The 19400-nt window shown below is 44.7% G+C and overlaps 2 protein-coding genes and 1 long non-coding RNA gene across 9 annotated transcripts in view; all 3 read right to left on the reverse strand.

Moving 5' to 3' along the window:
- med12 (mediator complex subunit 12) overlaps positions 1-5895 on the reverse strand; it is a 37180-nt gene extending 31285 nt beyond the window's left edge. For all 6 annotated transcript variants that reach the window (XM_052072905.1, XM_052072921.1, XM_052072913.1 and 3 more), the window contains exon 1: positions 5729-5895. In XM_052072905.1, the coding sequence (XP_051928865.1) occupies positions 5729-5830 (102 nt within the window). In that variant the 5' untranslated portion in view covers positions 5831-5895. The remainder of the gene's footprint in view (positions 1-5728) is intronic.
- Positions 5896-8610: 2715 nt separating this feature from the next.
- wu:fb13g09 (ATP-binding cassette sub-family C member 5) overlaps positions 8611-19400 on the reverse strand; it is a 48174-nt gene continuing 37384 nt past the window's right edge. For both annotated transcript variants that reach the window (XM_052073148.1, XM_052073158.1), the window contains 7 exons: positions 19253-19342; positions 18261-18450; positions 18029-18188; positions 16644-16722; positions 16448-16561; positions 12188-12352; positions 8611-9563 (listed from right to left, as the gene is read on the reverse strand). In XM_052073148.1, coding sequence (XP_051929108.1) covers positions 9471-9563; positions 12188-12352; positions 16448-16561; positions 16644-16722; positions 18029-18188; positions 18261-18450; positions 19253-19342 — 891 coding nt within the window. In that variant the 3' untranslated portion in view covers positions 8611-9470. The remainder of the gene's footprint in view (positions 9564-12187; positions 12353-16447; positions 16562-16643; positions 16723-18028; positions 18189-18260; positions 18451-19252; positions 19343-19400) is intronic.
- On the reverse strand, positions 11119-12180 carry LOC127608266 (uncharacterized). Its single transcript, XR_007964226.1, has 2 exons — positions 11908-12180; positions 11119-11206 (listed from the first exon to the last, which is right to left on the reverse strand). It is a non-coding gene; the product is annotated as an uncharacterized LOC127608266 (long non-coding RNA).

Raw genomic sequence — 19400 nt, forward strand, 5'->3', positions numbered from 1 at the left:
TGTCTTTAAACTGCAAGCCATTCTACTCGCCACGTGAGTTCACCTCCTTTTTACTAGTCGGTGTTTACATTGCGCCACAAGCTAACGCTAACACGGCGATACAAACGCTAGCCGAACAAGTAAACAAACTCGAACTAAAATACCCAGAGTCAGCCCAGATCATTTTGGGCGATTTTAATAGAGCACATCTTAACTGTGAACTTCCCAGATATAAGCAGCACATCGACTGTTTCACCAGAGAAGGCAACATTCTAGACCACTGCTATACAACAATCAAAAATGCATACCGATCGGTCGCCCGTGCAGCATTGGGTCTTTCTGACCACAATTTAATCCACTTAATACCTACATACAGACAGGAACTCAAATGTGTTAAACCGGTTGTTAAGACTGTGAAAAAATGGACAGATGAAGCAAAGCTAGCTCTACAAGAATGCTTAGACTGCACTGATTGGGGCGTCTTTGAAACTTCAACGGGCACACTGGATGAATACACAGAGCTCCGGGGCCTGACAAAGTGTCCCCATCCTGCCTAAAAGTCTGCGCAGACCAGCTGGCTCCGGTCTTCACACAGATCTTCAACAGATCCCTGGAGCTGTGTGAGGTCCCATCCTGCTTCAAACAGTCTACCATCATCCCAGTTCCCAAGAAATCGGCAACATCGGAACTGAACGACTACAGGCCTGTCGCCCTGACGTCTGTGGTCATGAAGTCCTTTGAACGCCTTGTGCTGAACCACCTAAAGAACGTCACTGGACCCCTGCTGGACCCTCTCCAGTTTGCCTACCGGGCAAACAGGTCTGTGGAAGACGCAGTCAACATAGGTCTGCACTACATCCTCAAGCACCTCGACAGCACAGGGACCTACGCAAGGATTCTGTTTGTGGATTTCAGCTCTGCGTTCAACACCATCATCCCGGAACTCCTCACCCCCAAACTACTCCACCTCGGTGTGTCCCCTGCGATCTGCCAGTGGATCCTCAGCTTCCTGACGGGACGGACACAACAGGTGAGACTGGGAGCAACAACATCATCAATGCGCACCACCAGCACTGGAGCCCCACAGGGATGTGTCCTCTCGCCACTGCTCTTCTCTCTCTACACAAACGATTGCACCTCAACAGATCCAGCTGTCAAACTCATAAAGTTCGCAGACGACACCACGGTCATCGGTCTCATCAAAGACGGCGACGAGTCTGCGTACCGCCAACAAGTGGAGCAGCTGGAGCTCTGGTGCGGCCGACACAACCTCGAGCTGAACACGCTCAAGACTGTAGAGATGATCGTGGACTTCAGGAAACATTCTTCTCCTCAGTTGCCCCTCACACTATCCAACTGCCCTGTGTCAACCGTCGAGACCTTCAAGTTCCTGGGAATCGCAGTCTCCCAGGACATGAAGTGGGAAGTCAACACCATCTCCATCCTGAAAAGGGCCCGGCAGCGGATGTACTTCCTGAGGCTGCTGAGGAAGCATGGCCTGCCACAGGAGGTGCTACGACAGTTCTACACGGCAGTCATCGAATCAATCCTGTGTTGTTCCATCACGGTTTGGTTTGGGGCCGCCACAAAAAAGGACAAAATCCGACTTCAACGGACAGTTAGGACGGCAGAAAAAATCGTTGGCACCGCCCTACCCACTCTTAAGGAGTTGCACACTGCAAGAATCAAGACAAGAGCACGGAAAATCCTCCTGGATCCCCCGCACCCTGCCCACCACCTTTTTCAGCCACTCCCCTCAGGCAGACGCTACAGATCCATGCGCACCAAATCCAGTAGAAACTTAAACAGCTTCTTCCCTCTAGCCATTAACTCCTTAAACAGTCACTGACATAGTCACTCTTCTTGCACCACAAAATGGTACTACAAAACTACTGGTATACTCTAAAATGGTTCAATGATTTTGTTGTTTACGATGATACTAGTGCAGCGTGTTATACCGGAGACAAATTCCTTGTGTGTTCTACATACTTGGCCAATAAAGATGATTCTGATTCTGATTCTGATCAGCTAACCCATTATTTCACATACTGTCTGTCAAATTGGCCCGAAATGACCCAAAGTGATCACGTGATCATCATCGGAACTGATTGAAGACGATGGGAAAAGCAGAGCGGGAACCAGGAATGCATGTAGCCCGACAGCGGGGTTTGAGGGGAAGGGCGCTAGGCACATTTTACGACAAAACTATTAATTGGAAGGGTGGGGAAAATAATATAAACAAATTAAATGAACACCACAGGTTGATTTTAATGATTTTTATTGATTTTAGATGCTTTCCCTCAAAATCACGGACAATTAAGAACATAAATTTTATAACTTTTTTTTAATTGATTCTTATTAACTTTAAGGACCCGTGGGAACCTGCTACATTTACAGCAGTCGTACGCCACCCTCCCTGTTGAAATATGTTGAAGCACTAGCGGCAAATCAAGAGTAAAGCAAAGAGCAAAAGAAAAAAAACATGTCCAAAGTTTGGGATCCTATCACACTGAACAAGGGTGATAATTTGCAATGTGAACCACAACCACATTTATGATCGTTAACACAAGCTAATTGCAATGACATTAGCTAATTTAACATAGCCTACCAGGGCAAGATAGAAGGAATCATAATCGCCCCCCCCTCCAAGTGGTCAAGGACAGACACAGCTGCTGGTGCGCTTCAAATAGCTTTGTTAAACAAACAACAAGAAAACAAACTCGTAATAAGCACATTCATACATGAGCTGCCAATGGCTACAACTACTGTCATGCCGAGTCAATCAACAAGCAGGGTGGCTTACTGGTTCATGAGTAAACAACCAGTCAACTCCACAGTCGTTCGCTGAAGCCCACATCATTTTAAAGCCATCCACACTCAACATCACAGACACGACAGTCAAACTTGAGGATGGCGGGTTGACCCAAGTGGTCAAGAGTAACAGCTGACAGGCATGATATTATGTTTCATAATGTAAAAATAATATTTATCCAAGAACTAGATTAATCAATGACAAACACGATTCTGCCACTATTTGACAGCTGCAATCTTAGTCAAGAGTACCTAGCCAAGTACCGAGTACATTTATGCTTATTTCTGAAAATGGGTCTGTTGAGCGAGATGTTCCGCACATCTGTCCCACTGTTTTGAAAGAGGGTGAATGAACCCTAGTTGGATGAAGTTACAAAATTGAAACGGCCAAAGAATTAATCACATCAATGCCAAAAGGCTAACAGAATTGTAGTGTTACAACCATTTTTTCCCCCAAGATGGCGCTCAAGTAAGCAGCCGTCGGAAAGTGCTCTTCAAGAGCCTTGCGGTTTTTGTTGTTATTTGTTGTTTTTGTCTTTTGTTTTGTCATATTGTGTTGTTACATCGTGTGGACCTGATGTGGAATGTTTTCATAATTTTTGGCCACGGCATTTGTCAAAGAAGAATCTGTGCTTGGTGGTTGCACCTTATGGGCGGCACGCGTGTACCAGCACTGATTTTGACTGGGAGGAATGTCGGCGTCATTTGACTGTCGTTGCTGGACAGCTCAGGGGCGCTTGTGTCTTGCGCCTGAAATAGGCAGCATTTTCACAGCCCCGCTTTATTCAGCAAAAAGGTCGGTGCTGATGGACAGTCTGCGACTGGATGGATGCATGGCTCGAGGAACCGACGATGAGAAGAAAGGACCGTCAGCGCAGAGTGCCGATGCGTATGTGGAACTGGGAGTCGCGGCTTGGAATTGAAGCGGATTTACATGGGACAGGAGAAGAAAGCCAATCTCTTTTTTTGTTAATGGATGCTACAGCTTGTTGTTGCTTTCAACTAAGCTTGTAGCAGACGTGTGCACATTTCAGCATGACATCTTTGATCTACTGGTGAAAAGGACACTTTGATTCGCTCGTCTGTGGTTAAGATTGCACAATTGTGTTTTGTTAAGATTGCACAATTGTCTCTGTCTAATGTGTGTAATACAGCACATTTGACAATAAAGATGTACTTGACTTGAACTTCTGAAAATGAAGTTTTAATAACGTTCTGCAAACTAAATGTGGAAGTGACGGACTCTGTGTTTGGCTATGGGATGTGCCACACTGCAAAACTGGCAAGTGTATGATAGTGGCTTGGATATGAAATGGTGTATATGACGATACAACGTTTTGTGTGTGTGTGTGTGTGTGTGTGTGTGTGTGTGTGTGTGTTAAGGGGCATGAAGTTACATTTAACTACTTTCTACCTTTCATAATATTGCAACTGTAAATTGGGAATTTCATTGTGAGACAAATAAAGGTTTTCTTATTGTTATTCTTAAATTTGCCAGCAGTGATTTCAGTTCTGAGTTCTGCTTAAAGTACAGTGCTGCAAAAAAGTATTTGCCCCCTTCCTGATTTCTGTGTTCTTTGCAGCTTTATCACCAAACCATATTTATCATGAACATTTTATATCACACACAGAGAACCCAGGGAAATACAAAATGCAGTATCTAAATGGCAGTTTAATTTAATAAGGTAAAAAACAAAGAAATCTAAACCTGCCTGCTCCTATGTGACTGAAATCAAGTGTTTGCTATAAATGGTGATGAGCCGTTCCCACTGCTGTGGAAGAATTTTGGCACAGTCTTCTTCGCCAAATTGCTTCTACTTCGCCATACTTGAGGGATTTCAAGAATGAACTGCCTGTTGAATCATTTGTGTGTGATAAATATGCAAAGAACACAGAAATCCAGAAGGGGGCAAGTGCTTTTTCACTGCACATTATTATTGGGCACTTTCTTGCTTTCCCAATATTGTCTAAGCAATTGCAGGAATGGTTGCTTATTTTCGTCGATGTGGCTAAGCACAAACGTTAAAATGCAGCTTTTTGGCATTCTGGCCATCCACATAAATTAAAATGCAGCTTTTCGGCATTCTGGGCTCTGCTTCCACTGAATATTAGAAGCAAGTAAAGCAAGTAGACTGGGTCCACCTGGGATGAAGATAAGATATAGAGAAAACGGATGTACGTATGGATGGATGGATGGATGGATGCCTGTACCTTCTCATGATCTTGCTTGAAAGTGTCTTTTTAGCTCGGGAACTTCAGCTAGCCTAGCTGCCAACTCATTGGCTGAGAAACTCGATGCTATGTTAATATGCCTGCTATTTCATTACCGTGGGGATGAAAGTCCGATGGATGCTTCCTTTAGATATTTTGTCACTCGAAACAAGCGACTGAATACAGTATCACAGTCACTGATAATGAACATGTTGCAGTTCTGTTCTCAGATTAACATTCAATCCATTTGTCATTCGCATCAACGGATAATCTGAGGTGAACAATAGATCAAGAACATTTACCCAAGTGCCAGATCTCGGCCGAGAAGACGTTCAAAGTAAATGAGAGTTAAAACACACGCTTGGCTTCCCTTAGCTAGTCATCTAACAAGCCGATGTTTAACTTTTAAACCCCCTTCCATAAATGCAACGTAATTCATTCGCCCAACAATGTCACTCCTATTTTGTTTTTTAATAGTAGCTTTGGTGCTAAACTAGTACAAGCTGTTTAAGCAAGCCCGTTGTTGGAGCTGTCGCGCAAACTGGGGAAGTGACAAGTCTCCTGCGGCGTTGTTCATTGTTATTGCCCAGGCCCGAGTCGTCTCTGGAGGGGCTAGCTCGAGCAGGCTAGCCGCCGCTAACTATACTTAGCTTCGCAGCTAGTCACAACCGCTTACACTAAAAAGTCCCGTGTCCACTTCTACGCAAAGGACAAGGAATTATCTGACCTCCTTCTGCTTGGGATCTTGAGGATAAACGTCCGGAGGACCGAGCCGGGGCCGCTTTAACGGCCGGTGTTCGTAGCTGAGGATTCCGAAAGCAGCCATCATCCAGCGGCATCACAGCCAGTGCTTTGCTTTCCTCCTCCGGCTCGTCTGAACCCAGCTCAGAGAAACACAAACATTTCCGGTGAGCGTGTGCCGTTTCAAAATAAGAGACTAGTAAAACCACCAAAATAGAGAGACATATTTACACATCCAAGACAATATTCTGCCCATTCAGTTTTAACATGTGTATGAACGTATTGGAATAATATTGCCCCAAAGTGGTGGCACGGTGATCGACTGGTTAGCACATAGGCCTCACTGCAGGGTTCGATTCCGGCTCCGGCCTTCCTGTGTGGAGCTTGCATGTTCTTTCCTGTGTGGGGTTTCTCGCGTACTCTGGATTCCTCTCACAATTCAAAATCATGTCCTGTGTGGGTTTTCTCGAGTACTCCGGATTCCTCTCACAATCCAATAACACGCATGACTCGTTGATTGAGCACTCCAAATTGTCCCTATGTGTGATTGTGAGTTGAGGTGAGTTGAGATTGTGAGTGTGAATAGTTGTTCGTCTATGTGTGCCCCGAGATTGGCTGCCGACCAGTCCAGAGTGTAAACGGTGTCCTGCCCAGACAGCTGGGATAGGCGTCAGCGCGCCCACGACCCCTGTGGGGATAAACAGATTAGAATAAGGATGGATGGGTCCCCAAAGTAAGTTTTTTTAGGGGAAACTTGCATTATTGTAGCAGAAGCGCAGTGGACCGGTTAACATATCACTTCACAGTTCTGAAGTTCATTCATTCATTTTCCGAACCGCTTCATCCTCACGTGAGTGGCGGGGGGTGCTGGAGCCTATCCCAGCTGCAGTAGGCAGGGGACATCCTGAATCGGCTGTCAGCCAATCGCAGGGCACAGAGAGACGAACAACCATCCACCCCCACACTCACACCTCGGGACAATTTAAAGTGTTCAATCAGCCTGCCACGCATGTTTTTAGAATGTGGGAGGAAACCGGAGTACCCGGAGAAAACCCACGCAGGCCCTGGGAGAACATGCAAACTCCACACAGGGAGGCCGGAGGTTGAATTGACCGGGCCTCTGCACTGAGAAGTCGACGTGCTAACCACTGGACTACCGGGCCCAGTTCTGAAGTTGATGTTTTAAATTAGAATGGAAATTGGAAATATAGTCATATCTTGACATACAAGTGCCACAATTTCTGAATGTTTCGAGTTAAAATCCATCTCTCTGTCAATTCTAAACTTTGGATCGCGAGCAAAATTTGGATATATGAATGAGCTTCAGGCACTCCGCCACTAGATGCCAGCAGCGAATTTCACAGCATCCAGTACCTCGCTGTGAAAGTACAGTATTCTTTCGCATTTTTGCCAAATGTATTTTTTTTTAATCATGGGTGTTATGAAGGTGAGTCCTGAGAAGAAGCTGATGTCCACTGAATAAAAGGTTGGATATGAGAGAAAAACATGAGTGAGCAGGGGTAAACCTACATGATAGCCACGTGTGGCCGTGTCAACCCCTTTCACATGGAAGCAATATTGTGATATCCCTTAGTACGTTGCCACAATCCATTCATTTTAATGATGGTAGAGGGAAAAAAAATCACAGTATATCTGTACACAAATGCTTCAATTTTCTGTCATTAGTATACAAAGTTTGACTCTTACAATCAATGTCATTCAGAATCATTGTTATCACATCATACCACGCAAACAACATTCCAGTAGTTGAGAAGTCATTGTTTGTCATAACTTTCACAGTTATGGTTTCATGAAATAAAATGCACACAATCTTGCTCCACACATTTACAATACAAGCAGGAAAAAACATACGTAAAAGCATCATTTAGAATTGTGAATTAAGAGATTGTTATGTCTTTTAGAGACAATTTCAATAAAGATACAAGACAGTCTTGGCAGAGAAGGATGAGCCTCGTCCTATACTGTAATACTAGTACACTGCCAAGGATACAAAAATTAAATACTAGGTTGCAAATCTCTGTCCCAGAAAAGATGGAGGAGTTGCTGAAAGTGAGGAACATTTTGACAAGAGAGGTTCCACTGCTGGTGGTATCTCCAGAGTGACATGGGTGAGGAAACTGTTGTGCAAGGTTTACTTGCATGAGACACAGCACCCCTAAAACCAGCTGATTTCACCAAGGCAACAATGTAGGTGTTAAAGTGAGCTGTAATTCTTTATTCATTGGAATATTTGTGGCTGTTTTAAGGTGCCTCGTTGTCAGCTGTGAGCACACATCACAATGAGAATGCAGAAAAGAGTGCGGGGAGTCCGACACGACATACAATACAGTATATGGATTGTAGCTTCAGTCTAGTGGCCACTTTAGAGCACCTCGTTGTCTGCTGTGCGCCAGAGAAAGGAGGAATAGCAAAGAGGGTGATAATATTTGACTTGACAGCTAGCAGGGTGTGTGGACAGGGGTGCGATATTTTCCAGCCACCAGAGGCTTCAAGGGAATACAATTCCACGGTTCAAAAATGTAGTTACTGTCTGTGTAGGCACAAGAAAGAGGCAAGACAAAGTAGAATCAATTTTTCCAGGTCATAGTAGAAGGGGAGCAAGTTGCGTTCCACAACCTTCCAGAGCAGCGACAATGATTTGATTCTTTTTTCTTTTTTTAATCATGCAAATTCAGGCGTATTATAAACAACACCCTTTTCAGCGGTGTGCCCAATTTATAAGACATACTTTAGGAACTTTCGAGGCTTTTGCAAAAATACATCTAGTGGCTGTATTTGCAGCAAGAAGCAATTAAAGTAATGTATATTACATACTGTTCAGGACACACACAAAAACATCAAATACAGTGACAATAATACCATACAACTTTTATTGGAAAACAAAACAAAACAATTCCTCTAAATAGACTCAACCATTAAAAAAAAGTACACGTTGGAAGTTAAACTGTGTACAAAAGGCAACCTGGAAAATGCAGCAATGCAATCAAAAACATATTGCACTCATCGTGATTGTTTAGCGCGATTATACAGTGTAAGGCAGACAACAACAATCCTCAGCTTTTGTGAAGACACATATTGACTTAGCTCCAGATAAACACACCGTACCGACCGTGCCTTTACAAACAAGAGGTGCATAATTTGAATTCCAGCATCTAGATTAAATAAGAGGAACAGTTTCAGCATAACAGTACCGATATGCAGTGTTCAACGACATGGCTAATTGCAACATGTACATTTGCACAGCTCTAGGCACATATTAAAACAGCTAAGTAAAACCTTGTATGTGACTTAAGTGCATCATAAACATGGTTCCTGAATATAGAATTTCACTCTCACTAAACTGGAAAAAAAAATCATAACTGACATCATTAACTCTGAAGGTACCGTCATTTCCTATACTGTGAAAATAACTCAGTGGCGGTCCAAAAAGAAACATGTCAACATAAATTCAATAAAGTGCCATAAACAGAGTTCTCACTCTGTTTCATTTGCAGTGTTTCATTTGGCTTGCAAGTAATGTGGAAATGAAGCAGTCCTTTGTATCGTGTGGTGGTATTCAAAGTACCATGGTTCCAGGTTCTTTGGTTTTTGCCATCAGTCCAATTGTCATTGCTACTACAACCTACCGTCTGCATGTATTTTAAACCCCGCATGAGGGTTAATTTGTTGCAGTTCTTTTGTGCATAGCATGCATATTTTCCGAGCTTTCATTTGCTTTGGTTTTCGGACACCTCGATCATGGCTCTGAATCTGGAGTTTTCGTTAGAAAGTAAGGCAAGGGGATGGTCAAACTCCAAAATCTAAAAACAAGAAAGATGAAAATACAAATAAAAATCAGAACCAGAATGTAAAGACAAAACAGTTCAATCGACTCAATGTATAAAGCAATTTTACATCACTGGTCGAAAATGATTCAATTTATACACATAATGGATCATTGTTTATCTAGCTATGCCAGCGCCGGATAATGACTGGCAGGACAATTACTCTTCCACTCAATGGCAGAGAGTATCATACATACATTGCCACTCACACAAATGAGCAATTCGGTAATGATTAAATTTGAGTAAATTGAGACGAGAAATTTATTATTTCAGTGTGTATATGTTTTGTCACATTTTTGTTTGATGGTGTGCCTTGAGACTTTTTAAATCCAAAATATATGCATTGGCTCAAAAAAGGTTGGGGGACGAGTAGAGCCCTTTCCATTGGATGGCAAAACAAGTCGTCTGTGTTCCCTTCCACAATGGCGCAAATATACTATTTCTAACTGCGCCTGCCTATGAAAATACCAAAACAAAGAAAACTCCACTCATGTGCACAGCCTGACCGCGTTTTACAACAGACTTGCGCTGGACATGAAAATAGGGCCCCAAAGGTGTCTTTGGTGAATGCAGATAAGAAAACTATCATGAAAAATGTGTTATATATTATTTTCTGTCATGCCCCCCCAAGGAAGAGGAAAACATCTTGCGCTACATCGCCTCGTCTTATTTCCTACCAGAGAATGCTCCCTGCACAAACTCTGCCAATGAGAGCGCCACTGCCCCTAATGTAGTGGATGTGCAAATGCACGTTATTTTAGGACAGTAAAAAAATAAAAAAGCATGTTCCCTGAGGTCAAATGCGCCCCCCTTGACGGAGCCTCAAGCCCCCCCAGGGGGGTGCGCCCCACTACTTGAGAAACACTGGGCTATATGTTCATCAAGATGCTTAGTCACCTTTTTCAAAGAGTGAAACCATTCAGTTAAACCAGTGGCCAGGTATAATGGGCCAAAAAATGGAAATGACTAATGCTCCTTAGCAAAAAATAATTATTAATATAATACATATCAGTGATATATTAATTAGACAAAGCAGATGCTAACATACATAAATGAGGATTAACACAAATTTACTTAATTCTTGCATGCGACTCTTCACAGGGACAACTATGATCACTGTATTGTTATCTGACCTGCAACATGTTTTTTTATTCCATCCTCTTACTCATCAGTCTTGCAAAGCGGCTCTTTGACCAGGAAAGAGAACTAAAGCAACAACAAAGCCAAATAACTTCCGTTGGGATTCGGCAAGGGCCGAGACAAAAGCAACACTGGGAGCCGATATTGGATCTCCATTCGTCCGGTGACACGACACACAGAAATAACTTATTAAAGGTGTAAAGAAGCTTTGGGAGACTAACAAAAAAGAGGCTGGCTTTCTTTCTGCCTTAATGTTTCACTGCACAGCAAAATCATCCAAATTGTTTTTCTGAAATGCTCAAATTTCAGATTTAGCTAACACAACACCCTTTACTGTAGCTGTTCCGCTTTCATGTTGGGCAGCAACATTGTATTGTCCAAATGGGAATAATTTCTTTTTTTTTCAATTATAGGATGGTAAATGTGTGCAGACTCATTTCTGTTAGGTTCCAGTTCTGCAATTATTGCAACACTTTCTTCTCTGCCTTAGAGCAGGGGTGGACAAACTACGGCCCGCGGGCCGAATCCGGCCCCTTGGGCTTTATCCGGTCCGCCGAAGATTAGTGCACAATTAAGGTTTGATTGCATTCATTTCGTTTGGACTTGTAATGACAGGTATTTCAACACCAGGTGGCGGAGTTACTTCAAGTTGCAGAGCACAGGGAGGGAGGGGAAGACGAAGAAAGAGGGAGAGTGTAATGACCATGGAAGGGAAAGTGATATGTATCTGATTAAATGAAGCGGGTAACAAAGTACGAAACATTCAGGAGACCCCCGGAGTCGGTAAGACTCAAATCTACGAGACTTTGAAAAACAAGGAAGCGATTCTTACTCAGTCCGATTCTGGCAATTTCCATGCTCAGAGTGAATTGCTTGTGGCTCGAGTAAATGAACATTTCCTAGAATGGTTTGATTGTTAACATGTTAAAAACTTTCCGCAAACTGGACCGCTAATAAAAGTCGGAGAGCAGTCAAATGTGTAAAGCGTGAACAGCAGGGGGCTCAGTATATCCTTGAGGAGAACCGGTGCTGAGTGTGATGGTGGAGGAGAATGTTACATTATTACTGGCATACAAAGACATTCTGCTATCTTCTTTATTTTCTATTTCTAACTTTTGGCCCAGCCCTCCACAATATTTTCTGCTTCTCATTTGGCCCCACAGGGAAAATAATTGCCCACCCCTGCCTTAGAGGGAAAAAAAGCAAATAAGTTATGTTATAGATACCAATTAAGCTAAATCTCATACATTCCAAATCATAATGAAATTTTGTTTGACTTTTCAGGAATATTTTTCTCGAACATTTTGGTTGAATTTCAAATTGCAGCATTTTTCATTAGAAAAAGTCTAATTAGCGCCATAATTAGCATCCAGTCTGCTTGAAAATGCGATAATGGATGGAAGTGTACAATGCCATCAGTTTTATTTAACGTGCTAATGGGTTTGGATGTGGTGCCGCACCTGGCCGTTGTCCATGACCATGACCTTGTTGCAGTTCATCACTGTGTTGAGACGATGGGCGATGATGAGGCGCGTGCAGCTGGCAAATTCACAGCGAATGGTCTCCTGGATGAGGCTGTCGGTCTCGGTGTCGATGGCCGCTGTTGCCTCGTCGAGGACTAGGATCTGAGACAATGCGGCACATGTTCGTGGAATATTAAGAGGGATATTTTAGTTGCTTGGGAAAAAAATTTCAAACCAAATTAAAATATTTTATTTGCTTGGTTTGGATCAGAGAGGATGGGCAAAGACTCGGCCATTTTCAAGGGATCGCCATAGTCATGGTTGTAAAGTGCATGGTTAAATCAGCTGGTGGTGGCGTTGCACAAATGCCAATCATTTGCAGCCTGGACAAGGAGGGTTGAATATTTACTCTGGGTTGAACCATTTATTCTGGAGTGAGTGTAAGTGTTTCCAGCCAGAAGTTCCCAATAACACCACAAAAAGTCACCAGAGTTGCTGCTAGTGGCTTTGTGTGTGTGTGTATATTAAAAAAAAAAAAAAAAAATCCTCGTCTCACCCCTCGGGTGGTGTCCGTCCCTCATTCAGCTCGGGTCCTCTACCAGAGGCCAGGAAGCTTGAGGGTTCTGCGCAGTATCCTTGCTGTTCCCAGCACTGCACATTTCTGGACTGAGATGTCCGATGTTGTTCTCGGGATCTGTTGCAACCACTCATCTAGTTTGGGGGTCACTGCCCCGAGTGCTCCGAGCACCACAGGCACGACTGTCACCTTTACCTTCCAGGCTCTCTCCAGCTCCTCTCTGAGCCCTTGGTATTTCTCGAGTTTCTCGTGTTCCTTCTTTCTGATGTTTCCATCACTTGGGACCGCTACATCCACTCCAACGGCTTTCCTCTGCCCTTTATCTATGATCACGATATCTGGTTGGTTCGCCATTACCATCTTGTCAGTCTGGATCTGGAAGTCCCACAGGATCTTCGCTCTGTCATTCTCCACCACCTTCAGAGGCGTTTCCTATTTTGACCTTGGGGTTTCCAGTCTATACTCCGCACAGATGTTTCGGTAGACTATGCCAGCCACCTGGTTATGGCGTTCTATGTAGGCTTTCCCTGCCAGGATCTTACTTCCTGCTGTTATGTGTTGGATCGTCTCAGGTGCCTTTTTGCACAACCTACACCTTGGGTCTTGTCTGGTGTGGTATATCTGGGCCTCAATGGCTCTGGTGCTCAGGGCCTGCTCCTGAGCAGCCAGGATGAGTGCCTCTGTGCTGTCCTTCAGGCCAGCCCTCTCTAGCCACTGATAGGACTTCTTGAGTTCAGCCACTTCAGTTATGGTCCGGTGGTACTTCCCGTGTAGGGACTTGTCCTCCCATGATGGTCCCTCTTCCAGCTCCTCATCTTCTGTTCCCCATTGTCTGAGACATTCTCTGAGTACGTCATCCGTTGGGGCCTTCTCCTTGATGTATTCATGGAGCTTGGATGTTTCATCCTGGACAGTGGCTCTCACAGTCTCAGGGTGCTGGATTTGGGATGGAACCCTCCATGCATGGTTAGGAACGTTCGGGTCTTAACGTCCGTGGTCTGTAGCTCTTCACTGGCGCCGATCAGCCCGAATCCGAAAAAAAAAAAAAAAAACCTCTTTCCGCAGCGCGGATTCCAACTTCTCCATGTTGTTGTCGATCGCGTGGAGTCGCTCGAAAACCGCAACAATATTGCGGTTGAGCTCAGTCTCCGCTTGAGTCTGAGTGTTGGACATTTGCGCCAAACCATCCAGAATGACCGGCAGCCTCTTCACTTCCAAAAAAGCCGCTCCCGTCGGTTGAATTTTGCGATAGAAGACAAAGCTGCCAACACCAAACAGCAGCATTCCTGTTATCAAAAGGCCAATAATGTAGATGTCTTCCACATCTTCCACGGACAGTATTGCCAGGCACACCGGTCTCCACTTCTCCATGGATCCAGTGCGTATCCGGCAGCAAATGTCCCCAGAGAGCAAGCAGGCTCCCCACTGCCTGCTCTTTCCGTCGAAAAAATTTTGTCGATTGCATCGAGAGACCAGCCAACTAATTCCATGGTTAGTTCTTCGGATGAAAATACGGTAGGAGGCTAGGAAAAAGTTAGACAAAGACAGCACAAAAGACTAAGTGGCGAGCAGGCAGAGGGTGCGGGGTGGGGGCAGAAGCTGTGCAAAAAAGTGTCCGCCTTCATCGAGAGCCAAGCAAAAAAAATAAATAAAAATAAATATACACACACACACACACACACACACAAACACACACACAGACACACATCTTTTACAGGTACTGTGAATAATAGCAAATAGTTTTAGTAATACAATGGATTCTAAAGCTGTATTGAACATGTAATAAGGAAAGGCAGAAATGTAATTTTTAGCAAAGTAAGGCTTCGGAAGGATATAAAATAAAAGTCGGGTGCAAAGCCTTCAGACGCTCTCTTCCCACATTCAAAACACAGCTCAAACCCCACCTATTCAGATTTGCATATTCAACATAAATCTGTCTTCTTTTATTTATAATTTTATCTGTGGTTTTATTGTTTGATCTTGGTTGTAAAGTGTCTTTGAGTGCTGTGAAAGGCACTTACAAATAAAATGTATTATTATTAATATTGGCGGCCCGGTGGTCCAGTGGTTAGCACGTCGACTTCACAGTGCAGAGGTACCGGGTTCAATTCCAGCTCCGGCCTCCCTGTGTGGAGTTTGCATGTTCTCCCCGGGCCTGCGTGGGTTTTCTCCGGGTACTCCGGTTTCCTCCCACGTTCCAAAAACATGCATGGCAGGCTGATTGATCACTCTAAATTGTCCCTAGGTGTGAGTGAGGGTGTGCATGGTTGTTCGTCTCTGTGTGCCCTGCGATTGGCTGGCAACCAATTCGGGGTGTCCCCCGCCTACTGCCCGAAGACAGCTGGTATAGGGCTCCAGCATCCCCGCGACCCTCGTGAGGATGAAGCGGTTCGGAAGATGAATGAATATTATTAATATTAAAAGTGGGTCTGGGGAAAGCAATGAAAGGCTGAACAATGGAATAGAGGAGGTTAGGATGGAAAGAAGAACATGGTCTGAAGTGGAAGCGGGGATGTAAAGAAAGAAACAGGGAGAGAATGAAGGAAAAAGAAAGCAGGTTAAAGAAAGGGAAGGTGGTAAGGATGCATGATAAAAAACGTCTGAAGGAAAGAAGGAAAAGGGAAGAAGGAAAGACGTAAGGATGCATAAAAGGGTCTGAAATTGAAAGGATGTAGGGAGGCACAATAGTACCGGTCGGTAGGTTTAAGCAAAAAAATAAATGGAAAGATGTAAGCATGAACAAAAAGCAGCCTGGGGATGGCAGGCAGGAACAACTGAAGGAGGGGAGAAAGGAAGGCAAGAGGTCAGGAAGAAAAATATTTTGAAAAAATTGTAAATATAAAAAATGCCTGTATAGCGTTGTGGATGCCATACATGTGACCTGCTTATCATGATAAAGTGATACATTTGCATGAAAAAGAACCACACCCTGAGAAGGACATGGTTTGAACCAATGTGACTGATGTGCTGTATCTCTTTGTCCCTTCTATTTTTTGACCGAAGAGCTTTTTTTATTGGGACACCTGGGAACTGTTTTAAATTTGGGAAAATATTGCACTTCTCAAACTATAGCTGCAGTTATAATGCACGCCACGATGGGGCAATGTTGTCCCATGCCAGCTGCTCTCTTCCTACGGTCCTCAGTATATGAAAATGTGTTATTTTAAATTATGAACTAACTAGCTGGTTCGCCGCCCTCCGGGCGGCTCATCAGCTAGTTCCTGCGGAAGGCTGGTAAGGTGGTGGTTCGCCGCCCTCCGGGCGGCTCATCAGCTAGTTCCTGCGGAAGGCTGGTAAGGTGGGCCTTCGGCCCACAAAAGTGTTGTTGCTTGGTTCAACTTTTTGTTCATCTTCATTGCTTATCGCGAAAATAAAGAGATGTTTAGCTCTACTAAATAACTAACAATTTCATTGCAATGCTTGTGGGTAGACAACATTTTTTCGCTAAGATGCCCGTGCGATCGTAGTGAGCCACTGCCTGAGCGGCGCAGTGGCGGCGCGCAGTGGCGGCGCGCAGCGGCGCGGTGAAGTAGGTACGTTTTGAAAAGGGACAGACGGAAGGACAGACCGTGTGCGGGACGACGCGCAATATATATATGTAGATAGATATAAACTGGCCCCTTGAGCTATTCGTTCCAAGCAGTGGTTCAGCAGTAAATGTAGAATATCACAATCGGCACCTTGCTGTTACGCAGCAGCGCTCTGGCCACGCAGAGGAGCTGGCGCTCGCCCACCGAGAAGTTCTCGCCGTTCTCCATCACCTCGGAGTGGAGCGAGTGAGGCAGCTGGCTCACCTGTGGAGGGGCATAATCACAGAATGTCAATGGAGGCTCATTTGCTTTATTCCCACGTTTTGAATGGTATGTCATCACCTACCATCTCTTTGATATGGGTCTTCTCCAGCGCTTCCCATATCTGCGAGTCTGAGTACTGATCCCATGGGTCTAAATTGGTCCTATGGCACAAATAAACGACCATTTAGTACTAAGACACTCAGGGTTTATAAGCTTTTCCAATCACATTATGAATACAGGATGGTATTATCCATTCATCCATCCATTTTCCGAACCGCTTGATCCTCACTAGGGTCGCGGGGGGTGCTGGAGCCTATCCCAGCCGTCTTCGGGCAGTAGGCGGGGGACACCCTGAACTGGTTGCCAGCCAATCGCAGGTCACACAGAGACGAACAACCATCCACGCCCACACTCACACCCAGGGACAATTTCGCGTCCAATCAGCCTGCCATGCATGTTTTTGGAATGTGGGAGGAAACCGGAGCACCCGGAGAAAACCCACGCAGTCCTGGGGAGAACATGCAAACTCCACACAGGGAGGCCGGAGCTGGAATCGAACCCGGCACCTCCGCACTGTGAAGCCGACGTGCTAACCACTGAACTACCGGGCCGGGTATGCTCGGGCAATTCTGAGGTTCAAGGTTAAAATTTGCAGTCCTCCTGTTCTGTTCCAAAAATATGCTTCTGAATGACTGTTTGGCTATTGCCATGTACAGTCCAGTGAAAATCCACAAATAATTGACAAGGCCAAAAAAGGTTTGCAATTGCTGACAGTCGCCACAAGATGGTAGTAAAGCAATGCTTTTATTGTTTTTGCCTGAGAACAAAATAGCAAATCGCACATATTCTTACAATGCTGCACAAACAAGTTCTTTGTATGCCGTTTGAAATGTTGTTGAAATGAAAAGAACAGTTGTCACCCGAGGACCTCCATGGACTAAAATCAATTTTCATCACATAGCAAAGTTTGAACTTTGCTCGAGCAAATATTTCAGAATGAATCACCAAAATTGTAAATGTAATATGCCTGTTTAGCGTTGTGGATGCCATACATGTGACCTGCTTATCATGATAAAACGATACATTTGCATGAAAAAGAACCACACCCTGAAAAGGGCATGGTTTGAACCAATGTGACTGATGTGCTGTATCTCTTTATCCTTTCTATTTTTTGACCGAAGAGCTTTTTTTATTGGGACACCTGGGAACTGTTCGGGGTCCAAGGAGGAAATTGGGAAAATATTGCACTTCTCAAACTATAGCTGCAGTTATAATGCACGCCACGAGAGGGCAATGTTGTCCCATGCCAGCGGCTCTCTTCCTACGGTCCTCAGTATATGAAAATGTGTGCGCAGCAGCGCTCTGGCCACGCAGAGGAGCTGGCGCTCGCCTCCATGGACTAAAATCAATTTTCATCAGATAGCAAAGTTTGAACTTTGCTCGAGCAAATATTTCAGAATGAATCACCTGACAGTGCCAATGAAGAGCACAGGCTCTTGAGGGATGATTGCTAGTTTGCTCCGCAGGTCATCCAAGCCGATTCGGGCAATATTGACTCCGTCAATGGTGATGGAGCCTCTCGCCAGCTCCACTTGTCTAAATAAAGCCAGACCCAGAGAGGACTTCCCTGTGGAGGCAGAGGTGTCAATGAGATGGCAGAGATTGATTTAAAAAAAAATGAATGCTGCGGGGTAACAACCTGATCCGGTGCGGCCCACGATGCCGATGGTCTCTTCTGGTTGGATGGTGAAGGACAGCCCCTTCAGCACCAATGGCAAGCCATCACGATAGCACATGTCCACGTTGTGAAATGTGATCTTCCCTTGTTCAGGCCAGGAGAGGGCGGGAGCGTTTGACAGGCTTTTGCATGGTGCTTCACTTTCTAGAGACTGAGGGAAATAATAAGTCATGCTCTGTTCTTTCATCCAACCGTCCCATTATTATTAATATGATACATTATCCATCCATTTTCCGATACGCTTTATCCTCACAAGGGTCGCGGGGGTTGCTGGAGCCTATCCCAGCTGTCTTCGGGCAGGAGGCGGGGGACACCCTGAACCGGTTGGCAGCCAATTGCGAGGCACACACAGACGAATAACCATCCGCGCTCACACTCACACTGCGGGACAATTTGGAGTGCTCAATCAGCCTGCCATGCACGTTTTTGGAATGTGGGAGGAAACCGGAGTACCCGGAGAAAACCCACGCAGGCCCGGGGAGAACATGCAAACCCCACACAGGGAGGCCGGAGCTGGAATTGAACCTGATACCTCTGCACTGTGAGGTCGATGCGCTAACCACTCGACCACGGGGCCGCCCTAATAAGATACATTAACAAAATAATTTAAGGTGATTTGTGCAAATTTGTTGTGTCACAGCGTCTCATCACTGGTGATCTATTTTTGCAATAGGTCTGCGTGCTACTCATGTAGTCCTTGAGGGCACCACGGTGGTGACCCGTTTTACAATAATAGTTGACGCACATGGCCACTTATCAACTTTGACAATTTTTACTAATCGAGTCACATCAAATAGACATTTTTTTTATAACAGGCAAGGTGCTGAGTGTGTACTTCTGCCAACACACAACAAATAAACATGACCTCAAAAACCTTATTACAGGTATGTCAGGACATGCCAGGAATCTGACAGCTTTGACGACCAGGGTACATCAGCATACTTGTCACTTACCTTTATATAATGATTAATTCGCTCTACTGATGTGAAGCGAGCTTCCGTCTCTGTGAGGAGCCTGACAGTGAACTGAAACAAGCCCGTTAACTGCAGGTGAGATGAAGCAGTGAGGAGGTAGAAAAGGGGAGACAGAGAAAGAGAGAGA

The sequence above is a fragment of the Hippocampus zosterae genome, chromosome 1 (genome assembly GCF_025434085.1).
Source record: "Hippocampus zosterae strain Florida chromosome 1, ASM2543408v3, whole genome shotgun sequence".
Classification (NCBI taxonomy): Eukaryota; Metazoa; Chordata; class Actinopteri; order Syngnathiformes; family Syngnathidae; genus Hippocampus; species Hippocampus zosterae.